This window comes from Cyprinodon variegatus, unplaced genomic scaffold (assembly GCF_000732505.1).
Source record: "Cyprinodon variegatus isolate N-32 unplaced genomic scaffold, C_variegatus-1.0 Scaffold370, whole genome shotgun sequence".
NCBI lineage: Eukaryota > Metazoa > Chordata > Actinopteri > Cyprinodontiformes > Cyprinodontidae > Cyprinodon > Cyprinodon variegatus.
The window spans coordinates 543558-570734 of record NW_015150823.1 but is presented as its reverse complement, the minus strand read 5'-3'; the positions used below and the strand labels follow the sequence as shown (position 1 = coordinate 570734).

The window sequence follows — 27177 nt, the reverse complement described above, 5'->3', positions numbered from 1 at the left end:
CCTGCAGTAGCGCTCCTTTTTACAAACAGGATGCAAAAGTCTTTGACTAAAGGAGCTGCTCAGCTCCTCTACAGTCTGGTTTAGAAGGTGGAAGGTGCTGTCCATGATGGAGGGACTCTATCCTCTAATTTCTCCAGAAGTTCTGCAATTGCACTTTTTCTCTAATTCCCAACTTTGTGGTCGGCAGCGTATTTAGCATGCCTTCCCTGGAAATGCCTTTCCAAATGACTCTTTTTATTAGCTGACAACTTCTCATTAAAAGCAAACATGCAGGCAATCCATCCTCATCGGTAATGAAAGCAAATGATTCGCTCCATTCTTCTTTTAATCCTCTGTTCTCATCACACATCTTGCTTTTTATCCCCATAGCCCGAGACACAGCCGCTGCTTTGTTTCCAACAGCCACCTGCCTGGCACCGCACCACGCTGAAACTTGTGCTGCAGTATATGCCACAAATGTTCATTTACAGAAAGGTTTACATTTATTGTTTAGATTTATTCATTATACAAATCTTTACAGGATTGGAAACCTGTTTGTTTGAGTTCCTGCAAACCATATTAAAACAAACAAAAAACAACATCTTTTTTCCATTTTCATAGATTTTAGACATTTAGCCTTCCTCAATCAGATCCAGTTAAGCCGGGCGTACACTGTGTGATTTTTTTGCCCTTTTCAGGGTGACTTTCCAGTCAGGCTGACTTTCAGCCTGATCGTGCACCGTGCGTGGTGTAGTGTACAGGGGGTAACGAGGGACGATCAACCTTTCACGACCACCTCCTGATCAGGAATCGTAAGGTCGGGAGAAAAGCAAACATGTTTGAGGTTCAATCGGCCATCGTAAGGTGGTCGTCGGCAGATCGCTCAGTTCGCAAACAAGGATTCTTCTTCTTCCTCTAGGTTGAAAACCCAGAAGCATGGCAGGGATGCAATGAGTGAAATGGAGTTCTTTCTGACCGTAGTAGTCCTGTTTGCTCAGCCATGTCTTTGTCCAAATATGTCATGGCCTTTTCTTTTTAGGGCTTTCAGCACAAAATTGCGCTAATTTCCAAGGCAGCGCGTTTCACTCTAGTGAGCTTCATATTCCTCTTCTACTCGTTTGGCTTCCGGATAGACGAGTCAGAGTAGCGCCATCTCACTGCGGAGCTGAGTCCCACCTGGTTTTTAGACGTACAGTGTGAGCAGGTAGATCGCATCACAGTGTCGGGCCGCACATGCATCAAGAGCTGTGAACTCAAATTGTACGACGAATCCCTGTGGTTTCGTCACACAATGTGATCCGTAGCTTCATGCAACAATTTTAAAAAAATCACAGTCTTTCCCCTGCTTAAAATAAAGATGGAGGTACCTGTGGGTTGGCGGCCATGGTGGAGCGGGCGTAGGTATACGGCAGCTCTCCGTACCAGCAGGTCAGCCTTGGCTCTTCATATGCCTCACCTGGACAAAAAAACAGCAATATTAGCAACTGCTAAAAAAAAAAAGAAGAAAAAAAAAGCAAGCATTAAAAAAAATTTTAATTACAAAATAAAAGGAAGGTTTCAGCAAATATCTTTATTGACTTAGACAACTTTCAAGTCTAAATCTTATTGGAGCTAAAACATCAATAAAAAAAGGCAATAAACCCCAAAACTGTATCAGTGACATATTTACAGGTTGGATTCATTTTGACAGTTTTACTCCAAAATAAAAGCCAATATCAGGAAATAAACAATTAACATTTTAAGCAGAAAAGAACATGAAGAAACTGGTTCTAATGTTTTTTTTAACGGGGAAATATTTCGCCACCAAACAGTTGCTCCAGCCAAACGTGGGGAGAACATCTGTTTCCAACTGGACCCTTATTCTGTTGTCATCTTTGGGTCTGTGTGCCTCCCTCCCAAGTAGCTATTCTGTTTTTTCTGCTTTTTTTGGCCAATCCTCGGGTACAGAAACACAGTCGACCAAAACAAACTCCCTGACAAGCCATCATTTCTACTGGGACTGAACTATTCCTGGAACCTCGGAGCAAACATTTCTAACTGTGGAACCATTTAACAAGCTTCTTTTCTTCCATAAAAAGATGTTAGCAGAAGGAAAAAAGGTCCCATTCTCTAAATTCAGACTCCTGAGACCAAATGGATTATAAAAAGGAAATAAGTGCATTAAAACAATCTGGAAAACAAAGCATGGGCAGCTCTCAGCTGTTCCTTCTGTCAAACACTAAGTACTTTGTTGACAAACTCCAGTGAGTGAAAGAGGATTACAAAGTGTCTGCTGCAGCGCTGTCGCAGATTAGCACATCAGATGGATGAGAGCCAGCTGGAAGAGAAGGCAGACGGTAGGAAAAGGGACAGTTCTGGGTTTATGGTTTGACCTCCTAGATGTGAATACAGTGGAAACTATTTCACATTTCTCCAAGTCGCAGCTTCAAACTTCCGTTTATCTGTGATGTGTATTTTTGTTCAGCCCCCATTTATTGTGATACCTCTTAATAAAACCTTCAGAAGTCCCTAAAGGAACAAAGCGGCTTGATTTGTCTGCAGTTCTTTCTTAGCAGAACCTCAGAAGTTCTGAGAAATTTGTTAGAACGAACAGAATGATGGTAACTAAGGTTCATGTCTAGCAGGTCAGGGTTGTGGGGAAAAAGATCATTTCATGCAGCTTCTGGAAATGAGGAACGGATTAACGAATCAGCAGATACATCCATGTGTCGGATCATGATGGTAGCCATTAAAAAAAGTTAACCCTCAGATTAGAATAAGGTCAATTAATTTATAAAGAAAATCAGGGTGCAATTTAGGGAAACTTGAAAAACTGGTGGATTTTTTTAATTAACCACTGAGATGTCTGAGTGTTTGGGTAACCCCTTTGTGAATATGTTCTCTTACTTTAGCTGTTAGGAAATCAAAACTTAGGAAAAGGTTTAATTGAAAAATATGAATAAGAAATTTCATTTTTCTGCATCAAGCCCCTGTCACCTTGACGATTTAGACCAGCGTATGCCTGGGGATGCAGCCTGGAGGAGAAGTTACTCAGAGGTTTGGGATAAGCTAGACCAGGCATCCCCAACCTCTGTCCTGGAGGCCCGCTGTCCTGCAGGTTTTAGAGGTTTCCCTGCTTTAGCACAGCTGATTATGATGATTGCAGTAGACCAAAAGCCTGTTAATCAGCTTTCAATTAAAATCAGCTGTGTTGGAGAAGGGAAACCTCTAAAACCTGCAGGACAGCGGGCCTTGAGGATCGAGGTTGGGGATGACTGAGCTAGACGCCACAACTTATGAGTAACTTAAGCTTAACGCATGTCAACGATCAGATAATTTACCTGGAACTTATGGCCCACGTATGGCACACACTGGCATAGGTCAGGCCGTAATCGCCGTATGCCAGCGTGTTTCATGTTTCAGCGTACTTTAGGATGCTCATATTTTGTACAAAACATACCCAAAACTTATCCAACGTTTGCCAACGCTTTTGCCAGATTTTCCATGCGAAAAATTCTGGCATGTCATACATGAGCCATCAGTTCCAGGTCAGTTCTCTGATGGTTGACATACGTTCAGTGTCAGTTCCTCATCAGTCGTTGCATCTAGCTTATCCTAAACCTCTGAGTAACTTGTGCATAACTTATCAAGGACTTCTCTCCAACCCATACTAACGTATCTGATGTGTTTCAGATTAGCGCTGAACGTGTTTCTAACTTCCAGCTACTGTATAATGGCGTATTGGCAGCGTTTTGGTATAAAGGGGGTTCACAGGAGGAAACCGTCAGTTCTCCTCCATACTTCATCCCCATCATAGGGTGAGCCAGAAGGTGAGGGTGATGGATCCTCCCTGCCTTCACGCCCATGGCCAACGAACTGAATCTGCTGCGACTGCAAACCTTCTTTCTTTCTTTTTCTTTATTTTTTTTTGGGGCGGGCAGTAAAAAGCAGTTAGGTTAATACTGTGAATCCACGATCAAAGAAATCTTTTTATGCAGACCTCAGGCGCATCGCTGCTCCTGTAGGGAGCTACCAAGACACACCAAGGAAACCCTGGAGGAGCCACAGATGTTCAAGAAGAAAAGCAAGAAAAATAATTTTTGGAGAAAAGCCAGAAGAATCCCATGATGCAGTTTGCAAGGATCTGTGAAGGAGACACCAGCAGCATGAGGCCAATGATTAAATATTAGATTTAAAAGTTGTTTTGTTCCAGAAACTGACACTGAACTCCAGCCTGAGCAAGCTGTCTCTACTGTGAGATACGGCGGTGGCAGCATCATGATATGGGGGAGGGGGAAGCTGACTCAGCTGGATGAGAAGTTTCATCCTGCAGCTGTAAATGCTTTGAAGATGGTTTTTAGGAAGTTTTAAACCAGAGTACGGAAGCACGCCGATCTGTTTTCCAGACATTGAATCATAAAAATATTTCAAACATGCTTCCAACTCCATTTCTTTTTGTCTCTTCACATGAGTTTCCATTAAAATACACAAAGGTTTGTAGAGAAGTATGAATACTTTTTAAAAACATATTACTTCATCAGATCCATGAACCATGAAATAACCAAAGCAGAGTGAAACTAATACATGTATTGGCTGCCCAGCAGCTTATCAGATATGATCAGATATTATCAGTTATTGTCGGTACCCACCCAGCCTGTAGTTAGTCTTCTGGGACCAGGGCAGCTCAGCCAGCAGCTTACTGAACATCCAGTCAGCCTCTTCTGCTGTGAGAAAGCCAGGCCTCAGCCGCAGCCTGGATGGGTCCGAAAAACACAAGACTAAATAAACAGCTAAGAAAATGAATTGATGTTTGTTTTTATAACAGTAATAAACCAAACATTTCAAAACAGATAAAGTCACTGCTTAGTGTTCAAACAGGGAAGGTAAACAGTGAACTAACTGTTGTGTAAACTAGTCTACAACTTGGGAGAAAAAGCTGAAAGAAGCCTCCTGATGATTTAGGAGTTTATGGAATCAACTAAATCTCATCCAGGCGTCGTATCTTCCTCTGTTTTGCTTAGAAACCTGAGTAGTTTCAACTGGAACGTTCAGAGATGCTGGGGGGTTAATCAAAGGGTACAGCAGTTACATGCCGAGCAGATTTCTGCAGCAGATTTAAGATTTGGTTGGTGGATTTTTTCATTCCCAACAGGGGATATAAGGCTGCACATCTTTAATCAACAGGTTCAGATTTTCCTTCTCCTTTCATTCATTTAAAACTGCTCTTATTAATGGATCCAGACAACACAGTCTAAAACTCACTGACTTCAGAATATAGATTGCATGAACTAGTTATTCTTGGTTTCACTTTGACTTCCAAAAAAAAGAAAATTAAAAAACAATCCACTGGACTTTGTTGCCCATCCAGGAAGCTTTTTCAATTCATTTCGAATTGAAAAAGCTTTCTGCATGGGAAGAGAAACATCTTCAAACTTGGAAACAAAGTCCAGCAGATTGTTTTTAATTTTCTTTTTTTTTTTGGAACGACTATGACCTGGATGACTGAGAATCTTCACCAGCAGTTTACTTTGACTTTTATCTAGGGCTGAAACAAATAATGGTGATTAATCGATTATTGAATTAATCTGAAACTAATTTAGTAATCGGTTAATCATGACTGGAGTCTAGAGACTCTTAAACATGCCTTTAGCTGACAGAGTGACCCACTTGGAGCAGGAATTATACCAAGATTGTAAAAGAATATATGTAAATATTTTGCATTAAACATTTAAAAAAAATCTCAAGAACTCTAAAAGTTTGAGTTTCACCGGATTTAATTTCAATTTCAAATTGTCTTCTTCAAAGAATCCTTGGTAATCTGATTATTAATCGATTTAATCAAAAAAAATAATCAGCAGATTTGTCGATCTGCAAGATAGTCATTATTTCCAGCCTTACTTTTATCTATTAACCTGCGAACTGCCTGGATTCTCTTCCTAGAATTGCTCCCATATTTGCAGAAATATGAAATGGGATTTTGAGCTACAAACCAGATGAAGACTGCCATCTAGTGGGAAGAAATATTACTGTCTTTTAACTTCAATTTAATTTGTGTTTCCATCAAACATCCACCTGAGACAAATCTCCTGTCACCACCCTGTACTCACCGAGACACACCAGACGGCCCAGAACTTATTTCATAATCACCCGAATGTCTGTTGAAAAATAAAATAGTCATATTTACTTACATTTGGTGAAAAGAATGGAAATCTTACAAGGGTTTCAATGTAAGAAAAGCATCAAATAGATACTTTGAAACCAAAGTTTTGACGACCAGCCATAGATGAACTTACTCTATCACCCTCTCTGGTGGGATTTCTCTTACTGGCTGCAGGGAATGACGCCGCAAAGGTTTAATAGCATCCTTAAATGTATTTGAAAAGCAGCACATTTTACATTCTCTGGTTTACCTTGGTTGGCTGGTGAAATTCAAATGCTTTAGATGGTTTTTGGTTTCCAAATCTCCACGTTCCAGAGGCTGTGTTAGCATTTGTGGGCTGATTGTTTAGGATGCCAACTATTGAGGAGGAGATGAAAAAATGAAGGAAAAAGAAAACAGAAACCACAAATCCATCTCTGCTAACTAGATGTTTTCTGAAAGCAGTAAAACATGCATTTTTATCTAGAAAAAACTGAATCATTTGATAGGCTGCAGGCAATGATTCTCCTTGAATCTACCTGTTTGACTGGAGGGTTTGGGCAGCTGTCTGGCCCAGGAACCCTGGACTCTTGCACGCTGACGCTTATCTGACATCACATCCACTCTGCACCAGGACAACAACAACAACCAAAAGAGCAGATTTCTCAAAAAGTAAATTATTTGTCAAACTAAAGCAATACATCATTCCTGCAGGACATAAGAAGTGTTTGCAAGGTCAGTGTCTCTTCCTACTGTTGAAAAACAACTGTTAACCAGGAATCATTAGTTTACGGTTGTGTTCCAACTCTTTTATTTGTTTTACTACCCGTTTTATCATGCGTTTATCTTTACTTGCTTCTATTTTATTATATAATTCAAGTAAAGCACTTTCAGTTGTCTTTGTACTGAATTATGCTTTATAGAGAGACTTGCATTGGCTGTATTAACAAACTAATCAGTTTATAAATCTGTTCCTATTCTTATTTGAATGCTTCCATCCTATTGATTCCCGTAAAATGAGCAAATATTTAGATTTATTTATATTCTGCTCATCCTAAGTAACTAAGTGACTTCTGTTCTCGTTTTTATTTATTCATTTTTTTTATTATTTTTTTTTTTTTTACTGTTTTAAAAAAGAAAAACAGAGCATGATGCATCTATAAATTCCAAACTGGATCTGGAGATACTTTTAAAAGAATGTTTATGAATAATTTAAATAAGTAGATTGACGTCACGTAAAGCTAAAAAAAAAAAAACGTATGAAAATTCATAAAATAATTATCTTTAAAATATGGAATAAAAAAATCCATGGTTCAGTTAAGGCTTTCAGTCAAATGCCGCTAGAAGAAATGTAACCTGACATATCTAGAAACCCGCAGTAGATCTATGCGAAAATACGTCAATATTTTAACGTTACAAATCAACAAATGTGACAAATATACCACCCACTAATGAGAACAAAACAAAAGCTTTCAGTGTTCCGAAACAAAACAAAAGCTTTCAAATAATCACCTAAATGGCAGCTAAGAAGTATGGGGCCACAGGAGAGTCAAGAAAGGCTTGCAAAACAGCCATTGCTTCTGTGTTACCGAAAACTAGGTCCCCTACAAACTATGGAGATAAATAATGGTTCCTATGTACCGCTATGATTTTTATTTCTATAAAAAAAATACTTTTAAATAAAAAATGAAAATGAACTATCGAGCTGAATTAAAGTAACTATGCAATGTTTCCACAATACATTAGGCTAAATCAATGTTATAACCAATGCAAACTGTCATGTCATGAATATATTGCTATATAAGATTATATATATATATATATTACAATAATATATTTATATTACAATTTAGAAGCATAACCTTTTAGAAAACAAAACACAACCCTTATCCCCATATTGCATATAGTACATTTTTTAGATTGAAGATTTTAATCTATTGTCCTCTGGTCCAGTTCTTATCAACAGTTTTAAAATTAGTTTACATTTTTATAAAATAAATCAAATACAGCAAAAGTTTGAAAAATGCTCTGCTTTATTAAAAAAAAAGTTAATTTTTCATGTCTTAAACAAAGCTCTAGGAAAACATGTTTTAGTTTCAATGCAAAGTCATGTGTCCAATTTTATGTTTATTCATGCCTTTATTTTTTCATGTTTGAATTTGATTCTTTTAGTGAAGCTACTCTTTTCTTTTAAGGAAGAGGAATAGTTTGTGTGAATTTTGCCCTACAGTTTAATGTCACCGAACGTGATTTTTATTAAGTACAAAACACTGTATTATATCCAACACTGCACTTGCCTGAATCGTCACAGCCTCCCAGGCCAGTTTCCTGTCTGTTCGAAAGTTTTAGGAAAAAAAAAAAAAAAATCCAGTTTGTGTGAAGTCCCACAGTTCCCTTAACAAACTGCCATCTTCATTGTTCAGTTACATAGATTATCTGTATTTTGCACCCGTTAGCTGACCAATATTGTAATCTCTCTGTAAACTACAGATTTATTTGAAGGAACCAATCTAGATGCCTGAATCTCATTTCAGCTTAATCTGGTTCATTAAACATGGAGGACGCTAAATAAAGACCAAATGCTTTAGTGTTTGGTGCTTCAGTCTAAACAGTGCCCACTTGGGTATCCTATGCACTGTACTTTGGTTTAAATTGTATAAGCATAAATGTAATATTTGAACTGGTAAAAATGTTTAGATGCTCAGGTGACATCAATAATGCACAATATATTTTTTCTAAGTGCTTTATAATTTTAAAAGCAACTTTAATTAAAAAAGAAAAAACTCCAACCTGAAGAACAGATATGAAACACCGAATCAGCCAATATGAATTGTAGGAAGGGGTAATACCACCTTTAGAAATTATGTTGACCAATATTGTAGCATGGTTATCAATGCTCATCAGCGCTTGTAGAATGCATTATTTTTACTTTGAAAATCAAAATAAATTATAACACTATTCTCTTGATACATAACTTTTTGATTTAGCTCATATCTTATGGCAAAGAACAGGATTAGTCCCCAGCATCATAGGAGACATACAATTTGCCCTCTGAGGAGAAACTTTTGTTAAATATTAAACAGAAAATTATTTTCTATTTAAATATGCTCACCCTCAAAGAAAAGCAGAGCTTCCTCTGCCAAAACAATTATAAAGGTCTTCAAGAGGAGAATGAATGTAAACAGTCCATTTCACATGTATAACATTTTATTTTCAAGCATTTAAAAAGACTATGAATTAACAAAAAACATTCACAAAAAAAACAAAACATTAAGGTCCAGTCAGACCACATCATATGGGGTATTGTAACAGGTGTCAAGTATAAAAAAGGTCTTGAATCGTTTCGTTTTGAAACGGCGTCTTTGGCGGCATCTGAACTAATCTAACAGTCGTAAAAAACGAGGTTGAAAAAGTAATGATGCGACAACCCAAGATTGTTGAGAATAAAACTAAAACCAATGAAATCCTGGCTTCACATTTAACAGCACGGTCTGTCAACATCAGAGTCATTCAAATACATTGGGAGGAAAATGACCAAGAACGACGTAATTAGGAGGGAAAACTGCTTCGCATCGTTCACTTTGACAGTTAAGATCCTGCCTCAATAAATCAAACCACCCCGTCACTGAATCCAACCGTCTCTGGAAATATTACAGGGAAAGGAAAAAGATTTGATAGACTTGACCTCAGAACAAGAGACATTAATGTAACTACAACCCACTAAAGTGTCACATTTTAAATAAATTGTAAAACAAAAAGACCCACGAGAAAAAAAAACAAAAAAAAAAAACAATTAGCACATGGAGGCAAATAAACTGGTCTGATAAAAACAGAAACCGCCATTTTCAAATATCTCACATAAGTAAAGAGAACTAGGGTCTAAGCAAGTGTTGCAGATTCTGTGTTTGCATATATACGTCTTACAAATATACAATAAATAATTTGATATAAAAAAGATGCCCATCACCGTTTTCACTGTCTACTACAGCAGGGTTTGGTCATTGTTTTTGCATCATTATTCCCACCAATAGTGTCAGTGAAAAAAACACAACAAAAAAAACAAAACAAAGATTGGCACCATTCATCAAAACCAGCACTTTTATCACAAGTTCCTGAATTCTTTGGCTACATCTACCCAGACAGACATCAGGGGTAGACTGTGCAGCTTTATGTCTGCTGTGAAGGTTTACTCATCAGGCACAATAGGTTCGATTTTAAGGCAGCTTCCATGGGTCGAATCGCACCAACATACTTCCTCAAGCACATCATGGTCGCCAGCTGCATCGTTGTCCATCTTATTCAGTTTTCAAACTGGCTCCGTTTTTTTGCTCCCGCAGCTTCCTCCTCCTCAGGTAACCTGTGCGCTGAAGGCGGTTCATTCTGGCGCCCAGGAAGATGACGATGCTGCTTGGTACCAGCCTGGTGGTCACCCAACCCTGCAATCAAAAGGCGGACATCAACACCGGCACTTAACGGCAAACTGCAACCTTTCATGAAAATGGCATGATGTTTCATTTAAAGATGTTTCAGGGCGTCGATTGAGAAACTAAAATAGTTGATCAAGATTTTTGGCAAATTGGAAAAGCTGCACAAAATCCATGTTTAAAAGCTCCAAAAAAAAGGGGCAAGAATGGAAGCTTCTGGAATTCAGTTTTCATTGCCCATCACAGTAGTGTTGGCACACCTCTCTATCCAAAACATCCTACCCAAATACTAGGAGTGTAATTGTTTAATCCAGGAGTGGATTTAGGAAATTTGGGGCCCTGGGCAAAGACAGGCAGGGGGCCCTCTGAATTGAGAACACATAAAAACAACCCATTCTATAGATAGAGAAATGTTAATAGAATAGACATTCATTATCTGTTCTCTCTTCTTGTTTTCCTCTCTATGTTTTGTACTCAGGTGACTTTTCATGCTGTCTCTAAAGGAATGAAAGATTTTTTCCAAGCACTAAGCTCACTTAGCTGATTGCTCCTTCCTGTGTTTCCAAAAAGGCCAAAGTAAATAACCCAGTCCTTCTTTTCACTGTAGACAAGCCATGATCTGCTTATCTGTTCTCCATTTTTCATTTGGATGAAATAATAGCTGCATGAATCATGACAGCAGACAAGATAGAGGAGAGCAGGAGGCGGGGTTACCAATCTACTTGCTCTGGAGAGCAGAGTTCGCTGCTTTTAGATGTTGTCTCCAAAGTCTCCAGTAGCAGAAAAAAAAGTCGCTATGCGCTTTTTTGAATTCAGAGTGCTAGAGGGGTCTGAAATGTTGCCAAATATAGCGACTAAAGCGCTAAGTTGGCAACACTGCTCTTCGCATCATTTGTTTTCAAATGGTTTGCTGCTGTCTGTTTGGGGGCTGAGACACATAAGTGTTTTTTTAGCCAAAGGATTTTTTATCAAAAACATAATGTGCACAAATAAGGAATAGTTGGATTAACTATACATGTAAACAGTTTTATGGGGCCCCCAGGAACTTGGGGCAAATGGCAATACTAGCCAGTTGGGGGGCTGATGGATAACTGCCATCTCTGACACAAAGTCTCTAAGTACGAGCAGCTTTTAATCAAATGCTTTGCTCTGATTATAGGAAAAAAAAAAAAAAAAAAGCCAAGTTTTTAGATCGAATTTTCCATCTCAGGGAAAAAGCATTTTCTAAACCAACCACAAGTCCAAAAATTATGACATTAATGCCAACAACAAGCAGAAGGAACCTGTGCACCAACAATGTTAGAAACCTCTATAAACCAAATATCTAAGGTAACTAATAATATTGAAATTTTAACTTTAACTGTATTCAGCTCAACAATCTGTGCTTTACGGTTTCCTTTTCCTTACCATGACAGCGTGAGGGAAATATCCGTTGGTCTGGCTCTGCAGACCCACAGTGTTGAGCTCAGCTGCTACGTAGCGCTCTGGGGTGGGCTTATCCAGGGTGGGCTTCCTGATGCGGGTCATTTTGGTTGCCACAAAGAAGGGGAGCACACTCTAAAAAAATGAAAAATGATTTAATCACTTTGAGCTTGAAATATCTTATTTCACTAAAGGGCTTAGGAACACGTTAGCCACAAGGTGGCAGGAGTTTACCACAGTAAAGAAATAATCAATGTAATAATTTTAAATTTCCACACTCAAAGTAAAATTCTTTCATACTACCATTATGCGTCTCTACCAGTTTTAATCCTGATTTAACATAACAACCAAAATCTCTGAGCATGTTGCAAGGTTTAAAAAAAAAAATAATGCAGCAAACTGAAGTATAGATCTAGTTTTAGCAGTTGTGGTTCATACCAACCTGAATGATGATGCCCTGCCGTCTGTACTCCTCATGTAGGCCACGGGAGAAAAAGTCCACAAAGGCCTGTAAGCAGAAATTATTTTCATCACCATCAGAAAAACTAACAGGGGGCTTTAATGTTTTTTTTTAAGCCTACAGAGGCCAGATTCACTTGCATCCATGGAAGCTAAAAGTCCTGTGGGGATCAATGAACCTAAACCTGTTCCATTGTTACCATCCAGCACAACCCTGTAGAGCCATCATTAAGGATTGCTGCACGTTAATCTGAGGTTTATTGTAAATGCAAAAATAATCCAATGGGTCTTGCATTTTCCCCTACCATCTAAATCAATGCTGAATTTTGCGTTTCTTTCAGTTTGACATCCTGCTACTGCAGCACAAGAGGATTTTAGAGACTTTCACACATCTTTGCGAGAGGATATGCTTGAAAGAATGAAGCACATACCTTAGTTGCAGAGTAGACTGTAAGCAGAGGGACAGGATACATGCCACTGGCAGAGGAGATGTTGAGGATGACTCCTTTGGATCTGCAAGAAAGGATGAAAAGTATATATTGAGCAAAGGAAGATCAGGATGTACAATATTGAGGAACAAATTAACTTTCAGACGATGGGTTCAAAATTCTTCCATATTACATCTTAAACCTGTTTCAGCGTGATTTTTAAATGCAAATGATGAAATTTACTGATGTAAAAACTATTTGTTCCAAAATTGATTTAAATATGTCAGGCTGTAGGACAAATCTGTTAACTCCAGAGTCTGCCCAAAAAGAATTATGACAATAAGAAAATTAAGATCACACCTTCAAATGAATTCATCTTAATGGTGTTTTACTGCATTTACACTAGAGCTGAACGATTTCACCAAAAATGAAAAATTGCCATAAATTTAAACCGATATTTTGATTTTTTCCCCATTGCTTTAACCAAAATCATGTAAATGTTTCTATACAGAGTTTCAGTTTTTTCATGACATGGAAGGTTTGCTTGTCCAGCTTCCTTTGTTGCAGGACTTTACTGCAACCTTTGTTCAAATAGTGTTGAGCTCTACTTCCATGCAGGAATTTGCACCCCAGCTTCGTCTCTCTCTTCCCGTCTGTGTGGTTGCATATCTTCTTTAAGCATTTTACTGCCAGCTAAAGTGATGGGATAAATTTTGCCATCTACTCTTTTTAAATATGTTAACCAAATAGAGCGCCTCTGCGATTTGAAAATTGCATTTTGTTAAATAGCATTTATGTTGCAAATGCAATGAATTGTCCAGCCCCAATTTACACCCTCTTCAAATGAGTCAAAGTTGTCCAGCATGCAGTTCAGAGTCTTATTTAGTAGTACCGCAGCAAATACTGACATTAGGTTTTAAAAGAAAGGTCTTTTGGGGTGTGTGTGTGTATACATTTCCATCCATCTATCAATCTCCATGCAGAACCTGAAGAGACCAAATTAAAATGTACAACAAATTCTATTTAGGGTTTAAACAAATCAATTTAGCCCGACACATCCCCTTTAAGACTTTTACACAATACTCCAGATATTTCCAGAGTGTAGGAACCACGCAGAGTACGAATGTAAAGTATTTCCAAATGTTCTTTTCTCCCTCAAAAGCAAACTTCTTTTTTAATTCTGACACTTAGCTCCCCAACAATAGCCAAAAAGTTCATCCTGCGAAGGCTGTTTGATAGTGTGGCTGTGTGTGTTGCCATGGCAGCCTGTTGCTGCAGTGATGTAGTGAAGATGCTACAGCCTCACACGGGATCGAATGTGCCTTAGCTGCCATTGGTCGGTGGATATCACATGGGAATGGAGCAGCCAATCGAATGGGAAGAGCACTTTGTGTGAATTGAAAGCTTGTCAGCACAACGAACAAAGGAGAAGGAAAGAGATGCGGTGATGGAAAAAGGCTCATTTCTAATCCCACCTGACAAAACGCTGCTGGTTTATAAAAAGCATTCCTCTCACAAGAAAAATAAAAAAAAATATGAGTTTATTTTTAGAGGCATTTGGGGAGGTTTAGGCTCCTCAGTCATTCAACACTAATGTTTGACTGCAGTCATGTCGCAAAACATGGAAACCTCAACTCACCTCTCAACCATTTTGGGCAGGACTAGACGGGTCATCTAGAAAACAAAGACATTGCTCAGTCATTTATAACCACACACACACACACACACACACACACACAAAAACAATGGCAGACAGTGCCAGGGAATCACAAAAACAACCAGAACTAAAAGTAGCGAGGTGAGATAGATGGGTAGGGAAAAAAAGTGGCGTGGGTGGCGAGCGCAGACAGCGTTGGTGTAGTCCACCGTTGCTTTGGGAACAACAGAGACTGCAGGTACCATGATGGGAAGAGCAGGGAGGAAAAAAAAAAAGTAGGACAAAGAAAGTACAGAAGGTAAAAGGCAACCACAGGAATTAGATGCAGACTTCATGACATTTATGTACAAGTTGAAGAATTCGAAGGGAATGGAGCAAAATCGTACCTGGCAGACTGAGGTCATGTTGACGTTTATCGTATTAGTGATGAACTGAAGAACAAAAAGGTACGATAAAGTTAATATAAAAAATAAAAATAACTCTGCAGATTGAATTTAACCTTGAAACTAATGTTCAGGAAATGTCTCTTTGCAAAGATTTACTCACATTTTCCAGATCAGGAATATGAAGGTAGTACTCAGGGTAGGGGTACGACACGCCAACATTGTTAACTGTTGAAGAAGAAAAAAAAAAAAGGTAATAAATGAAATCTTAAATCTACAGTTTTAAAAGAATCTGACAACCACCACAAGGTGGCAGCAAAAGCCAACAAGCTAGAGAATGGATTCACCAAAGAGCAGACACAGCCACACCTTGCAACCAGTAGAGCACAACTGGTATCACACAAAGAACAAAGAGTTCTGTAAACGTTCAGCTTCTAAGTACGGCATGAACTCAAGAATCAGAACATCTACAGAAACACCAGTCCTGTGTTCGCTACATGATAAAACAGCAGGAAAAACAATACAAAACATTAGCCAATTCTCTAAAAAGGTCTGCTTTTATTTGTTTTTTCTATTTTTGAATCAAACATCCAAATAAGTGGGATTAGCAGAACACAAGCCTAAAGAAAATAAAGGTTGTTCCATATTAACTTCAGACCTCCCACAGTTTCAGGTGAATAAAGCAATGCAGGTTTCTTAGAAAAACCAGGGTTTGGCTTCACAGGAAACATTTTATTTCAGGTTTTCCAAAACTTTGCAGAGATGAAAAGTTTTAAAACTTTTCATCTTTATCTACAGGCCAGAGTTCCTACAGGTCTTATTCTATAATGCTATACTTTTATAGACATATGTTTTCTAGATTTTCAATGATTTTCCCATCATGTAAGTTTGGAGGTCTGACCATTCGTAAGAAAAATAGAATAAGATGAGTTTTAATCATGACTGCCTATTCCTTCTATTCAAGAGGAATTATATACACACACACACACACTTGTATTATAGAGGAATTAGATTAACATTGAAAAGACGAATGAGAATTTCTAAATAATTTCACGTTATTGGCAAAGACACAGACAACATTGTCAATTTAAATAGACCCAAAACAGGAGGAGATCTTTGCTTTGTTGCATTTAAACAAATTTAAATTAGACTTTTCTGGATCAGAACAGGTTGGATAAACATCTTCCCAATCAAAATCAGTTGTATTTAGAGTAGGAAAGTAGTCTACAATCCAATGTTTAAAAATCAACATGTGATGTAAGACTTGCTTGTAAAATCCATTTTAAAAGAGGAAGACTCAAAGTACAAGTGTTGTTCTTTTAAAACACTGTCGTGAAAATGATTAAATAAAAATCCCATCATTTTAGTTCGTCTATCTTCACAATTTATTTTCCAACAACACGTGCATCAACAATTTTATGGGTATTCCTCGATACGGGAAAACATAAAGAAAGGTAATCAGTTCCTACCCAGAACACCAATCTCCAGTTCAGCCAGTCCTTCCTCAATTTTGGAATAAATATCCAGTTTGCCAAAGTCCACAGCGATTGTCCTGGTCTCCACTTTAAACTGCTCCTCTGGGATAAGAAAACAGCAGCTCATTACTTTCTCAGGTTGGATTATAATAAAACACAAACATTTTCTGAAAAGGCAGAATGTTAAAGACGCTGTATGTTAAAGGTCTTTTATTACAAGTTTCCTCAGACCCAACAGAACAGTCTGGTTTCAGATCCATTTCCAGAAGAGGGCGCTGTGCACCAATAAACCTGGGTGCTGGTCTTCTTTGACCCTCCAGCTCATTTTGGACATGCCTGATGCAGTTAGGATGAGTTACTTAGACCAATCTGGACCTTAAGCTCAGTTTAGATTTTGGAACACGAAAATATATAAAAAAAAATGTATGATATAAAGCAAAGACTGTTTTTAAATTACAAAACAACTTCAACAGAAAAATGAGGGTGGGGCTACAACAGTAGCCTCTGAAATTTAAATCTAACCCAGATTGTCAGAACTGGTACCCATTACTGCATGATAAAAACAGACAGAAACCGAAATCTCCCTGGGGGACTAGTTGGATGGCACTTTCAGGAAGTTATTAGAAGAAATCAAGGACAAAAACAAACGGAAAGAAAAAAGGAGCCTGCTAGGAATATAACAGAGGAACAAAGGTAGAATTGTAGGTGGGACAGGCAGAGTTGCCAGGTTACAGGCAGGCTGGGTTTGCCAGACTAATCGTGAGGGAGGAGCACCAGAGTTTGGCTCGTCGCTTCTTGCTCGTGACTACCTATGAGCCCCCTGTTGAGTCAAAGCACGACAGGGAAATCGCACTCTCGGAAATATCTGAAACGAATGAAAAAAACCAAACGGGCAGAGCTGTGGTAGAGGTCACCAACAGAGGGACAGGCCTAACCCTAAACCTGCTGATGGACCAGACACAAGGCAACCCCACCTTTATAGGAGAGTATTAAAGGAACATTACTTTGAACTAAGGAAGAACACAAGCAGCTTTTAAATACTGCATGTTTGCCTATCCTCACCATTCTACATGTGTGATCAACAGAAATGTAATGATATATAGCCTAGCCCATATTATTCAGGTGAAGTAAGCCGCTCCATAAGAAGTTTGCTTCCTAGAAGAGAAGCACCGATAAAAATTAAACCAATGGAAAAGTATCCGTCAGTAAATGTGCGACACCTTCATTAAATGACTGCCACTGAAGGAGGCCCTACATTAGGGGTTTAACAATGAAAACGGAGAGGCCCTGAGGAGGAAGGCCTCTCTCTCATTCATCTGCATTTTCAAATGCAGATGAATGAGAGAGAGCATGACTTCCAGGAAGGAACAGGAAGGCTGAATAAAGCCTGCTTTGCTTCAGCCTTCATCCTCTGCTACTTATGCAACATGCTGGATGTAGAAACCTTGCCTACCTGAGGATATACATTTTTTTTTTTAGAAAAGGAATGCAAACATGGCATTTACGCTCAACTGCCAAAAGAAGAAGCTAAAGATGTTCTTTTAAACACCATCTTATAGTGACTGCAGCACGACACTTCCTCTAGACACATTTATGACCACAAACATGAGGTAGTTAGTAAATTTAATCTCCTTCGCATGTAGAAGAGCTTAGAAAGCCTAATTGGTTTAAATAGACTGACGGTTATTTCCAGTCTGATTTAAACTGCCAGACCGGCTCATCCTGACTTCCCATCATCTTAATCTTAAATATATCCTGTTAAAAATGGGAGAAACTAGGAAATTATAGAGATGTTCATAAGCTCTAAGAAACATGAACTGTAAGCCAGACGACCAGTTTTACTTACCAAGCGACCTGGCAACGTCATCCAACTTTTCTTGGGAGCGACTGATCAACATCATGGCAAACCCTCGACGAGCCAACTGCAAAAACATTAGAAGAGAAAAACCCTTAATTTCCTGTCATTCCAAACTATACAGGCTGCTTATTATGGTGCATAAGGTAAGGAAGTTCAGTGCAGCCGTGGCAACGATTTACTTTTGTATGGTCACTGAAATTTACCAGTAGAAAACCATTCATGGCAATCAAATGCGCGATTACCAAGCCAAGTATTGAGACTATGCTAATAAAACTGGAGAGTCCAACCAACTGCATGTTCTTTGATATACATTGAGTTTTTTTTTTTTAACATAAACGTTACACTTTCAAAAATAATCTAAAAAAAAGTAATTTCTTAAAATTGTATTTTTCCTTCATTTGAACAGGTCAATAAAAAAAACATGCTTCTATTAAATCATTTTTGCAGCGCAGGAGCATGTTACCAGAAATGGCTAAAATATAAAAATAATTGGTACCTGAAAAACTAAAACCTTCATGTGCCAGAAAATGGGACATTTGTGGAACTCAACAACCAACTTGTTGCCCCCCCACCATGATCAACATATCCTTAGTACAATAGTCCAAACATGTGTGTGCTAAATCTAAATAGAACTGTAGACTCTCTTCCCTACTGTGACCCATTGGGTAAATAATGTAGGTGCATGAGTCAGATTGTACAGGACTTACCTCCTCCGCGTAGGATTTCCCGATGCCATCAGTGGCTCCTGTCACAACTGGGGAGAAACAGAGGAGAAGAATAAAGTCATAAGAGGTCAAGGCCAGTTATGCTACTAGGCTCACTGCAGGGTTCAAGTAGGAGTAACTGAATGCCTCAATGCTGGGACCCAAATGGTTTTGATTGAAATCACAGCGTCAAAGTGGGAAAATACAGTCGGACTTCTGAAATGGACCCTGTCGTGCTTCACTGGGATAAAACGCATAAAAACACCCAACCCTGATTATGGAATTTCCTCCACTTAGGCACCAACAAATCTAATTTGTTTGGAAAGTTACGGCGCCGCCGCTTCAGGTTTGGCCGCTTGAGTTAGTCAACGCCTCGAGATGGAGTTAAGCCAGAGGTTTTTACTGTGCAAGAAGACAGTCGAGGTATGATCAGTTGTACACGCCCTGCAACAAAATGCAACTGCTATTCACCGAGGAACAGTGGAGGCTATACAGCAACAAATCTTTCCTTCAAGTAAGAATGCTGACAGGGAAGGCAGCACAGATCTAGACCTCATATGTATGGAATACAATAGATGAGAACCAGAGACTAATGCCTATGCAAATATAAAAATAATGACATAAAGTGACCAGTCTTATTAAATTAGTTGAGCAGACGGTGGCAGAACGGACTTTTGTCTTATGTTCAAATACTCATATTGCCAAGGAAAAGAGGACATTTTAAACATTTACTTTCTATCAACCCTCTAATACCAGAGGGAAAGGGAGGCTAATAAATGTAGGATCAATGCAGTGATGATCATGGAGTTAGTTCCACCTACAAACATACATGTATATAATAGATGAAAAGATTAATGCACGTAGAGGACATTCTCCTGCAAAGGGCTGAAAAAAGATGACAGGAGGGGGGGATGCAGAGAGGAGGGAGTGATGACGAACATTGAGAGGGAGAAAGGAGGGTGAAGAGGGGTAGGGAGGGATCCTAGGGGTGGCTAAAAATAGAACTGGGGCGAAGCAAGAGAACAAAAGAGTGGAGGAGATGTACAATGAGGAGAAGAGAGTGAATGAAGGAGAGAAGCTTGGAAGGCTCACACAGGGTGAAGCTGGGAAGAAAGAGAGAGAATCCCTGGTTATTTTTAAACCCCCCCCATGTTAAGAATGAAACGCTCCATGGCAGAAAAGCCTCAATGGGCATGGGTTGCACCAAAGCTGGATGAGGCTGCAGCTACAGGGGAAGGAGGCAGAGAGGAGGCTCCAGCTGCTGCAAAGAAAAAATGGCTGAGGAGAGAGAGGGTGGTACGTCTGCAGACATGACATGAAGAGAGTTTGTTTCATGGGCTGCAGCATCTCAAAATATTTAACGGGATGCAACAGGAGAAAGACAGTTTCCAAAATGTTGCTCATTCATGGAACAGAACAAACTAAACTCCCTAAGATGTCGAGTAGATTCCTCCCAAATGGGAAAACCACCATTAATAGATGGGGTGGCTATGAGAGGCAGAAAGTGCTGCCCGTTTGCAGGAATGAAAGAAGAATGCATGACTGCCTGAACCCTCAGACGCAGGCGCGTAACAAGCAGATAAAGTAATGCAGGAATGCTCTCCGACGGCTAACTGATCCTCGCTGATCCGTTTCTCTCAGATGGATGTTCCTGTCAAACATGTTATACATTTCAAGAATGCACTTGGTAAATTTCCAAGTGTGCACTTCCAATCAAGGAGCTTCACTCTGTGCCTCCTTTGTAGGAGAAGTTTCTATCTTAAAATAATCATTCCATCAACAAAAATCAGTAAAAAAAAAAAAAAGGTTGGAACAAGACAGACGTGGCATTTATCTACAGGCCGTCACGGTCACTTGAAATTTAGGCCAGAGGACATGTTTAAGGAACTCTATGCAACATTCTAAGATAATCTGAAACTATTTGTCATCTTTCACCCCAGTTGAAGTCAAATAACATTAGCAGTACAGGGAAGTTGCAGTAAAAACTACATTTTTTTTAGTTTAGGGTACAATGTTCAGCACAAGAAAATCATTTGATTGCTAAATTTATTTTCTACCCATATGAGATGCATTTGTATTATTCCAGCTTCCTGTTGAACCAGAGTATGGCTACTAGGGCTGAACGATTTTCCCAAAATTCTAAATTGCGATTATTTTTAAACCAAGCTGAGATTTTATTTTGATTTTCCTTTGGAACAACCCAAAGCTTATAGACGTTTCACCTCCAGGCTTTTGGGTTTTTGAAAGCCTGCTTACCCAGAGTCGATTGTTGCAGGACTTTACTGTAACCGTTGTATGAAAATGTCTTTACTTATACTTGCATGCATGGATCTGCTGCTAGCTGCAAATCTCTCTTCTGTGGGGCAAAAAACCCATTTCAAGCATTTAATCTCCACCTAAAGGCTAGGAGTGAGAAATTTAGTGTTTTACTCTTGTTAAATATAGTGTAATTAAAAATCTTTGCCAATTTTAAAACTGCATATTATTTAATTGTGACTTAATTGCAAATGCAATTATTTGCCCAGCACAAATGGCTACACTACACGCCCTCCCCGTCACCATGTTGCATTTTTCTCAAATATTGACCAGCATCTGATCGAGTCTGTGCTGCATTCATATCCTAAGGATTTCCTCACTGAATAATTGGAAAAAGGAGCAAAATCTGCAACTCATTATTCCTCAGACAAGCCTTTCCTTCATCCCCTGGGATTAAATATCTCCTCACGTGCCAGATGCATGACATCAGTGACAAAGCTTGAGCGTAACAAAGAGGACATACGCATGTGAGTGACAGCATCACTGACGGGAGCAGGGTCAATGAGTGTTGATGGGGCCCAGCAGTGTGTGTGTGAGTAAGGAGACTAGCTGCTGCCTCACTTCATCCACACCAGCAAGCGACAATCTGCTGCAACGTTCCGGGTGACCTGATGGGGGCGTATTTGCACTGCAGTTCAGCTGTGCCTGGTGCAGCACAACATATTCAGAGACATTGATGTCCCCCCCAGCCTTTTCAGTCTCCCTCCCTCCCTCAACAGTGGAGCAGCCCCTGCCTGCAGCCTGCTCACTATTCTAAGGGGCTAAAAAAAGCAGCTAGGGGAGTAAAAATAGCAGCGCCTGCTCCTGCTCGTCTGGGAGCTGCCTGCTGCACCACCTGAATACCAATAAGATCCCCAACCAACATGACCAAGGAGGATGCTGGATCCTAAACCCTCTGGCTAACGCACCAACGCCTACATTAGCACTGCCAACCTGAAGGAGAGGAAAAGGCTCACGTTAGTAAAGCCAAACAAATTGCGTTTGTCTGCATTACATAATCTGCTGTAACCATTCCATTTAAAAAAATTTATTAAAAGAAACTGAATCTCTCACTTTTCATATTTAAACACACACAAACAATCATTTGGGAAGTCACATGGGTGATGTAAAGACTGACAAAAATAAAGCTAAATCAAGCCAAAGGAGGAGGTAAGGGAGGGTGAGCGGATAGAGGGAATAACACAACATGCTCTGCACAGCTTCTCAAGATAGAAGCTCTATTTTAAGACAGAGAGCAATAAATGAATCTCGTCCACAAAGATTGTCCTGAATTTCCCCCTAGATTGTTTTTTGTCTTAAAGTTCACTCATTTCTGAAAGAGTTTCATCAAGAGATTACAAACCGTTTTCTGCCTTACGTTTATCAAAAGGTATGCCTTGCAAATATTTCCACACCACTTGGGTGATGCAATGCGATAAGAGCACGTCATACAGAACATTCCTCCAAGAACATCCTAGAAGGACTGGCGTCTTTCGACAGGCGACAAGATCTTAAAACCCAACCTGCCACATTTTCTTTAGACAAACTGATACACGCTTAATAAAATGTGGTTTAAGACTAAACGGCATGACAGAGGCTTCTTGCTGATGCCCTTGATGGCCATAAAGATAGAAACAAGTAGGGCAAATGAATAGTTGTGCAACAGGTCAAAATGTGGGCTAGTTTTAATCTAGTTTGTCAAGAAGGTTCATGGTTAGTGGAAAATCATCAACATACTGAAAACATTTTCAGCAGAAATAAACTTGAAGTCTTTCACAAGAACAATTCTTATACAGATTTGTTCCCTTCAGGTTCTGCATTGAATTTGTGCAACAAACTATTATAGTCAGATATGCTGGTGAAGATTCTAAGTCATCCAGGTCAATCAATCTGAAAAAAAAACTTCAACAATCCACTGGACTTTGTTTCAGAGTTGGAAGACGTTTCACTTCCCATTCAGGAAGCTTTTTCAATTCAATGTTTTATACAGTAGCCCATATAAGCCTTGTTTTTGTTTGGAAAACATGCAAAATGAAGCAGACAAAGACAAGGTTTTGTTGGTATAAAACCTTGAACTCTATTTCTGACATTTTTATATGAAAAAGCTTCCTGGATGGGAAGCGAAACGTCTTCAAACTTAGAAACAAAGTCCAGTGGATTGTTTGTTTAACTTTTTTGGAAATAAATTATAGTCGGGAATTAAATGGAAAAACTAGAATGCTTTTAAAAGGAAGAGCCATCTCTAAACTTAATAAAACCGTTTATGCTTGCCTGTCAAAGCCCTGGGAAACACCAGCATTACAGAAGCCAATTAAACTTGCCTATACGTGCTAAAAAAAGCTAGTTTGACAATTCCCCAACAGGCAAAGATGGCTCAGATGGCTAAAGACGAAGAAAAATGAAACACTAAGGGAGGGAAACAGAAGTTTAAATTTCCATTCATTTTGTCCAGCATCCATTCCTCCGACACGTGTGACGGAGCGTGTTCATCACATGAGCGGCAGCCCACCTTCCCTCCACCCACACATACAGCACCAGGGGAAGCATAAATGAGAACCCATGCATCTATTGAGACATGGGCTGATGGACCTCAAAGAATAATATTTAGAGCCCTTTCATTAAAAATACTAAAGGGTAAAATGTCCAAATGCTTAGGACTGTGTGAAACTGCATGCAAGTAAAGACAGCTGACTAACCCATGCCTTTGTCAGTGTGTTCCCCTGATGAATGGCTATATCCGCCTTACATAACAGACATTTTCTGAATAACCTAATGTCAAAGGAAATTAGAGGTGAAAACAGAGCCACAACCCATCCTATCCTCCCCTCCACAAAAACATCTCAGTCTAAATTCATTTCCCTATAATGGAGTTTTACAAGCACGTAACAGAGCAGGCTCCGGCATCCGCTTACATAATACGGCAAACCGGAGAGTAACCCTGAGGGAGGGAGTGGAGTGAGGCAAACCCTCACTGCACTGCATATATGACCAGGAAGGTGCATAGTCAATAAAAAAAGAATGATGCTTCAACTGAAAACTGCATTTAAAGAATAAATGTAAATTAAACACTACAAAAAAATCCTTAAAAAAGAAATCCATGCCTTGGATTTGGCTTTAGCAAAAGGGTTCTTTTGGTTGGCAAACATAAGAGGAGCTGCTGATGGTGCAGCAGAGGGGCTGTAGAAACTGGATTCATGCTGCAATCCTCCTACTCTGCCCTTAGGAGTCCCAGCCATCTACAGAGAACCCAGGAGAGCCGGTGGAATCCCGGATCTGCAGAGCTTCACTCAATCCACAGACTGCTGATAAGTTAAATTCCTTGTTACGGCAAAACACTCTAAACCTGAAATACCTGTTACCATGACTACGGTCTAATCAGCCAAGTCAGCAAATTTTCCATTAGTTAAAAATAAAAGCACTTTTTATGTCTGTGGAAATTAAATTATTTGTTGAACACTTTTGATTTACAGTACAATACTTGATTTTGCTGTATCTTGTGTTTAACATATTGTTTAGGATCAGTTGGAGGACTGGACAGGACCGAATACAACATTTCGCTAAAATAATTCAGAAGGAATTAAAGAAGAACTAGAAGTTTACTTCACACAGCTTGGAAGCCGGTCATATCTCAAAGCAAATTTAATAACAGCCACTAATTTGGATTCAATCTGGAAAAACATTTTAATAAATAATTCGGCTGAACGCCTGAAATTTTGCTCCCCAATCGAAAAACAAAAAGGCAAGGATCAGTAGAGATACTGATAATATTATAGGTTTAGATGGGTAATGTATAACTGAAGTTTGCTACACTAAGGTGGCTAAATAAATTAAACTTACTTAGAGTCCAAATTATGGTCATATCTGGCAGCAATAAACCACCATAACCCCGACGCTGAAACTTATAAGGAGTTTTTTTTTGCTTTAAAAATACAATAAAAGAACAAACCTTTCATTTTGCACCAGATCAATGACTACTTACTTGTGTAAGTTTGAAACACAAATGCCTAAAAATAAGTTTAAGAAAAGCTGACAGGTTTAAAAATCGGATTAACTGCACTGTGTCTGGACTGAAAAATAGAATGTAGATGTAATCTGAGGGTCAGAAGGACCAAAGTAAGGTTTGAATAAAACTAAATCATTAAAAACTGGAGATGGAGAATTTGGAGCAGCAAGTAAGAATGAAGCTGAAACTAAACGCTATAGATATTTACAGCCGCCCCCCCCCCCCCCCCCCACCCCACACACACACACGGTGAATGTGCCAAGCAAGAAAAATCACCACCGCCTAAACTGGCTACACAGGCGCATCAGGGCCAACCTGTTGAGAGGAACAGCTCATCCATGGCGCACAGCTCACCTCCCCCACCCCCCCACACCTGCTCACCCAGTGCCATCCTCAGCCGTTGTGACCGGGGACGAACTTCAGACCTGTCAGACTGGTGGAAGTCGCAGGTTTCAGGGAGTGGCATGCAACTTAGAGTTACGCAAAGGAGCAGCATGCGTGGAAAAGTTAGGATGAGGTTAAATCCCCAACAGATTGAAAGTCACCCCTCCCATCATGCACGAAAAACAAAGAGGTAGGGCGGGGGGGGGCAATGGCATCACAATTAATAGTCACTTCCTACGCAATAATACAAGGGGGATTGGAAATACCGATGGAAAGAAGGTGATCAGAGGGCAATGGATGACGATAATCAAGCGTGATTCATCAGTGCAGCGACATTCCTCCGCATTCAGTCAGTCAGGGAGGGGGGGATAAGCCATTAACACATTTATCACCCCCCCTCCCCCCTGATGGAACCAATTAAAGATTATTGATCAATCGGAGGAAAACCACACAGCTCCGACCAGAACTGTGTGGTGATCAGTCTGAGAATGGAGGGTAAAAACCAGCCAGGATCATCAGCCTGCTTCTGTCTGAATGAAGCCGGCAGGATGCAGAGGAGAGCGGACTGAGCTGCAGCCTTTACCGGGGAGGAGGAGACTGGGGAAGTGGGTCAAAGAGGGACAACGACATGATGATCTGAGATTACAACAATCAATGAAGGATTCATCCTGGTCCCATCAATTATCGGCACCATTCATCAAGATGGATAAGGTGAAGAATAGAAGTGAAGCACGTGTCAAAATGATAGATTGACAACTTTAATTTGACACGTGTCATTTAAAGGATCCACATGTGGGTCAGGTTTTATTACAGGCTATAGGCCGCTTTAGCTTTGTATAAATTTATTACTGTTAGAGTCTGAACCCCCACGCTAAAACTGCGGGCTGAAAAGTGCGCATAGCCTGCGCAATTTTGGCTCCTGGCTCACCAATGTGGGGCTCCCCCTCCCGCCCCCACCTATTGCCTAGTTCCCCTCACACTGCTCCAATGGGGGGTTAAAATGCTGATTGGGAGCCAGGTGGTTAGAGAAACAAAAGGGAGGAGAAAAAAGGTAATCGAGCAAATAAAGACCAATGCCTTGTGAGTTAATTACCTGCTTACCTGAACCTGTTATGCAACACAAACATGAAGTAAGGCGCACAGACAAACCCAACCAGGATTCACCTTTCCTGGGTCTAAAGTGAAGTTTAAGCCCCACAGAGATTCTTCTGGCCGCCATGTAACTGCGGCGGCGTGGAAAAAACAGCCCACTGCTATAAGCAGACTCACCTGCCCATTTCCCCAGCTTTGGGCTGAGGAGCTGCCCGTTCCCCAGGATCCATATCCTAACGCCTGTGATCAGCCTGTAGAGCAGCCACAGCACCAGGAAGGCCACGGTAAACCCACCGACCCAGAGCAGAGGCGTCTCGGCCCAGCTGATCAGCTCATCCACGCTCTCCAGGTCCATGGCTGCAGCTTCTCGGTGACTCAGCGCGTGTGTGCGTGGAGCAGAGTGGGTAACGCTGGAGACCTCAATTTTAGGCAATGTGCTCTAATTTCCCTGCCACAACGTGAGAGAGAGTCCCTTTATAAGGAGGTTGTAGCATCA

The 27177-nt window shown here is 39.9% G+C and overlaps 2 protein-coding genes across 2 annotated transcripts in view; both read right to left on the bottom strand.

Annotated features, from left to right (window-relative positions):
• alkbh3 (alkB homolog 3, alpha-ketoglutarate-dependent dioxygenase) overlaps positions 1 to 7682 on the bottom strand; it is a 14319-nt gene extending 6637 nt beyond the window's left edge. Inside the window, exons 1-7 of the mRNA XM_015386503.1 lie at positions 7610 to 7682; positions 6637 to 6722; positions 6369 to 6475; positions 6252 to 6286; positions 6066 to 6113; positions 4608 to 4711; positions 1347 to 1435 (exon numbers count right to left, since the gene is read on the bottom strand). Of these exons, the coding sequence (XP_015241989.1) occupies positions 1347 to 1435; positions 4608 to 4711; positions 6066 to 6113; positions 6252 to 6286; positions 6369 to 6475; positions 6637 to 6712 (459 nt within the window). The 5' untranslated portion in view covers positions 6713 to 6722; positions 7610 to 7682. The remainder of the gene's footprint in view (positions 1 to 1346; positions 1436 to 4607; positions 4712 to 6065; positions 6114 to 6251; positions 6287 to 6368; positions 6476 to 6636; positions 6723 to 7609) is intronic.
• Positions 7683 to 9288: 1606 nt separating this feature from the next.
• Positions 9289 to 27124, bottom strand: hsd17b12 (hydroxysteroid (17-beta) dehydrogenase 12). The gene is made up of 11 exons (XM_015386530.1): positions 26859 to 27124; positions 18911 to 18957; positions 18192 to 18267; positions 16340 to 16447; positions 15034 to 15098; positions 14874 to 14918; positions 14470 to 14504; positions 12834 to 12915; positions 12386 to 12451; positions 11929 to 12078; positions 9289 to 10533 (listed from the first exon to the last, which is right to left on the bottom strand). The coding sequence occupies exons 1-11, from the start codon at positions 27034 to 27036 to the stop codon at positions 10393 to 10395; spliced, it is 993 nt and encodes a 330-aa protein (XP_015242016.1). The 5' UTR covers positions 27037 to 27124; the 3' UTR covers positions 9289 to 10392.
• Positions 27125 to 27177: the final 53 nt, after the last annotated feature.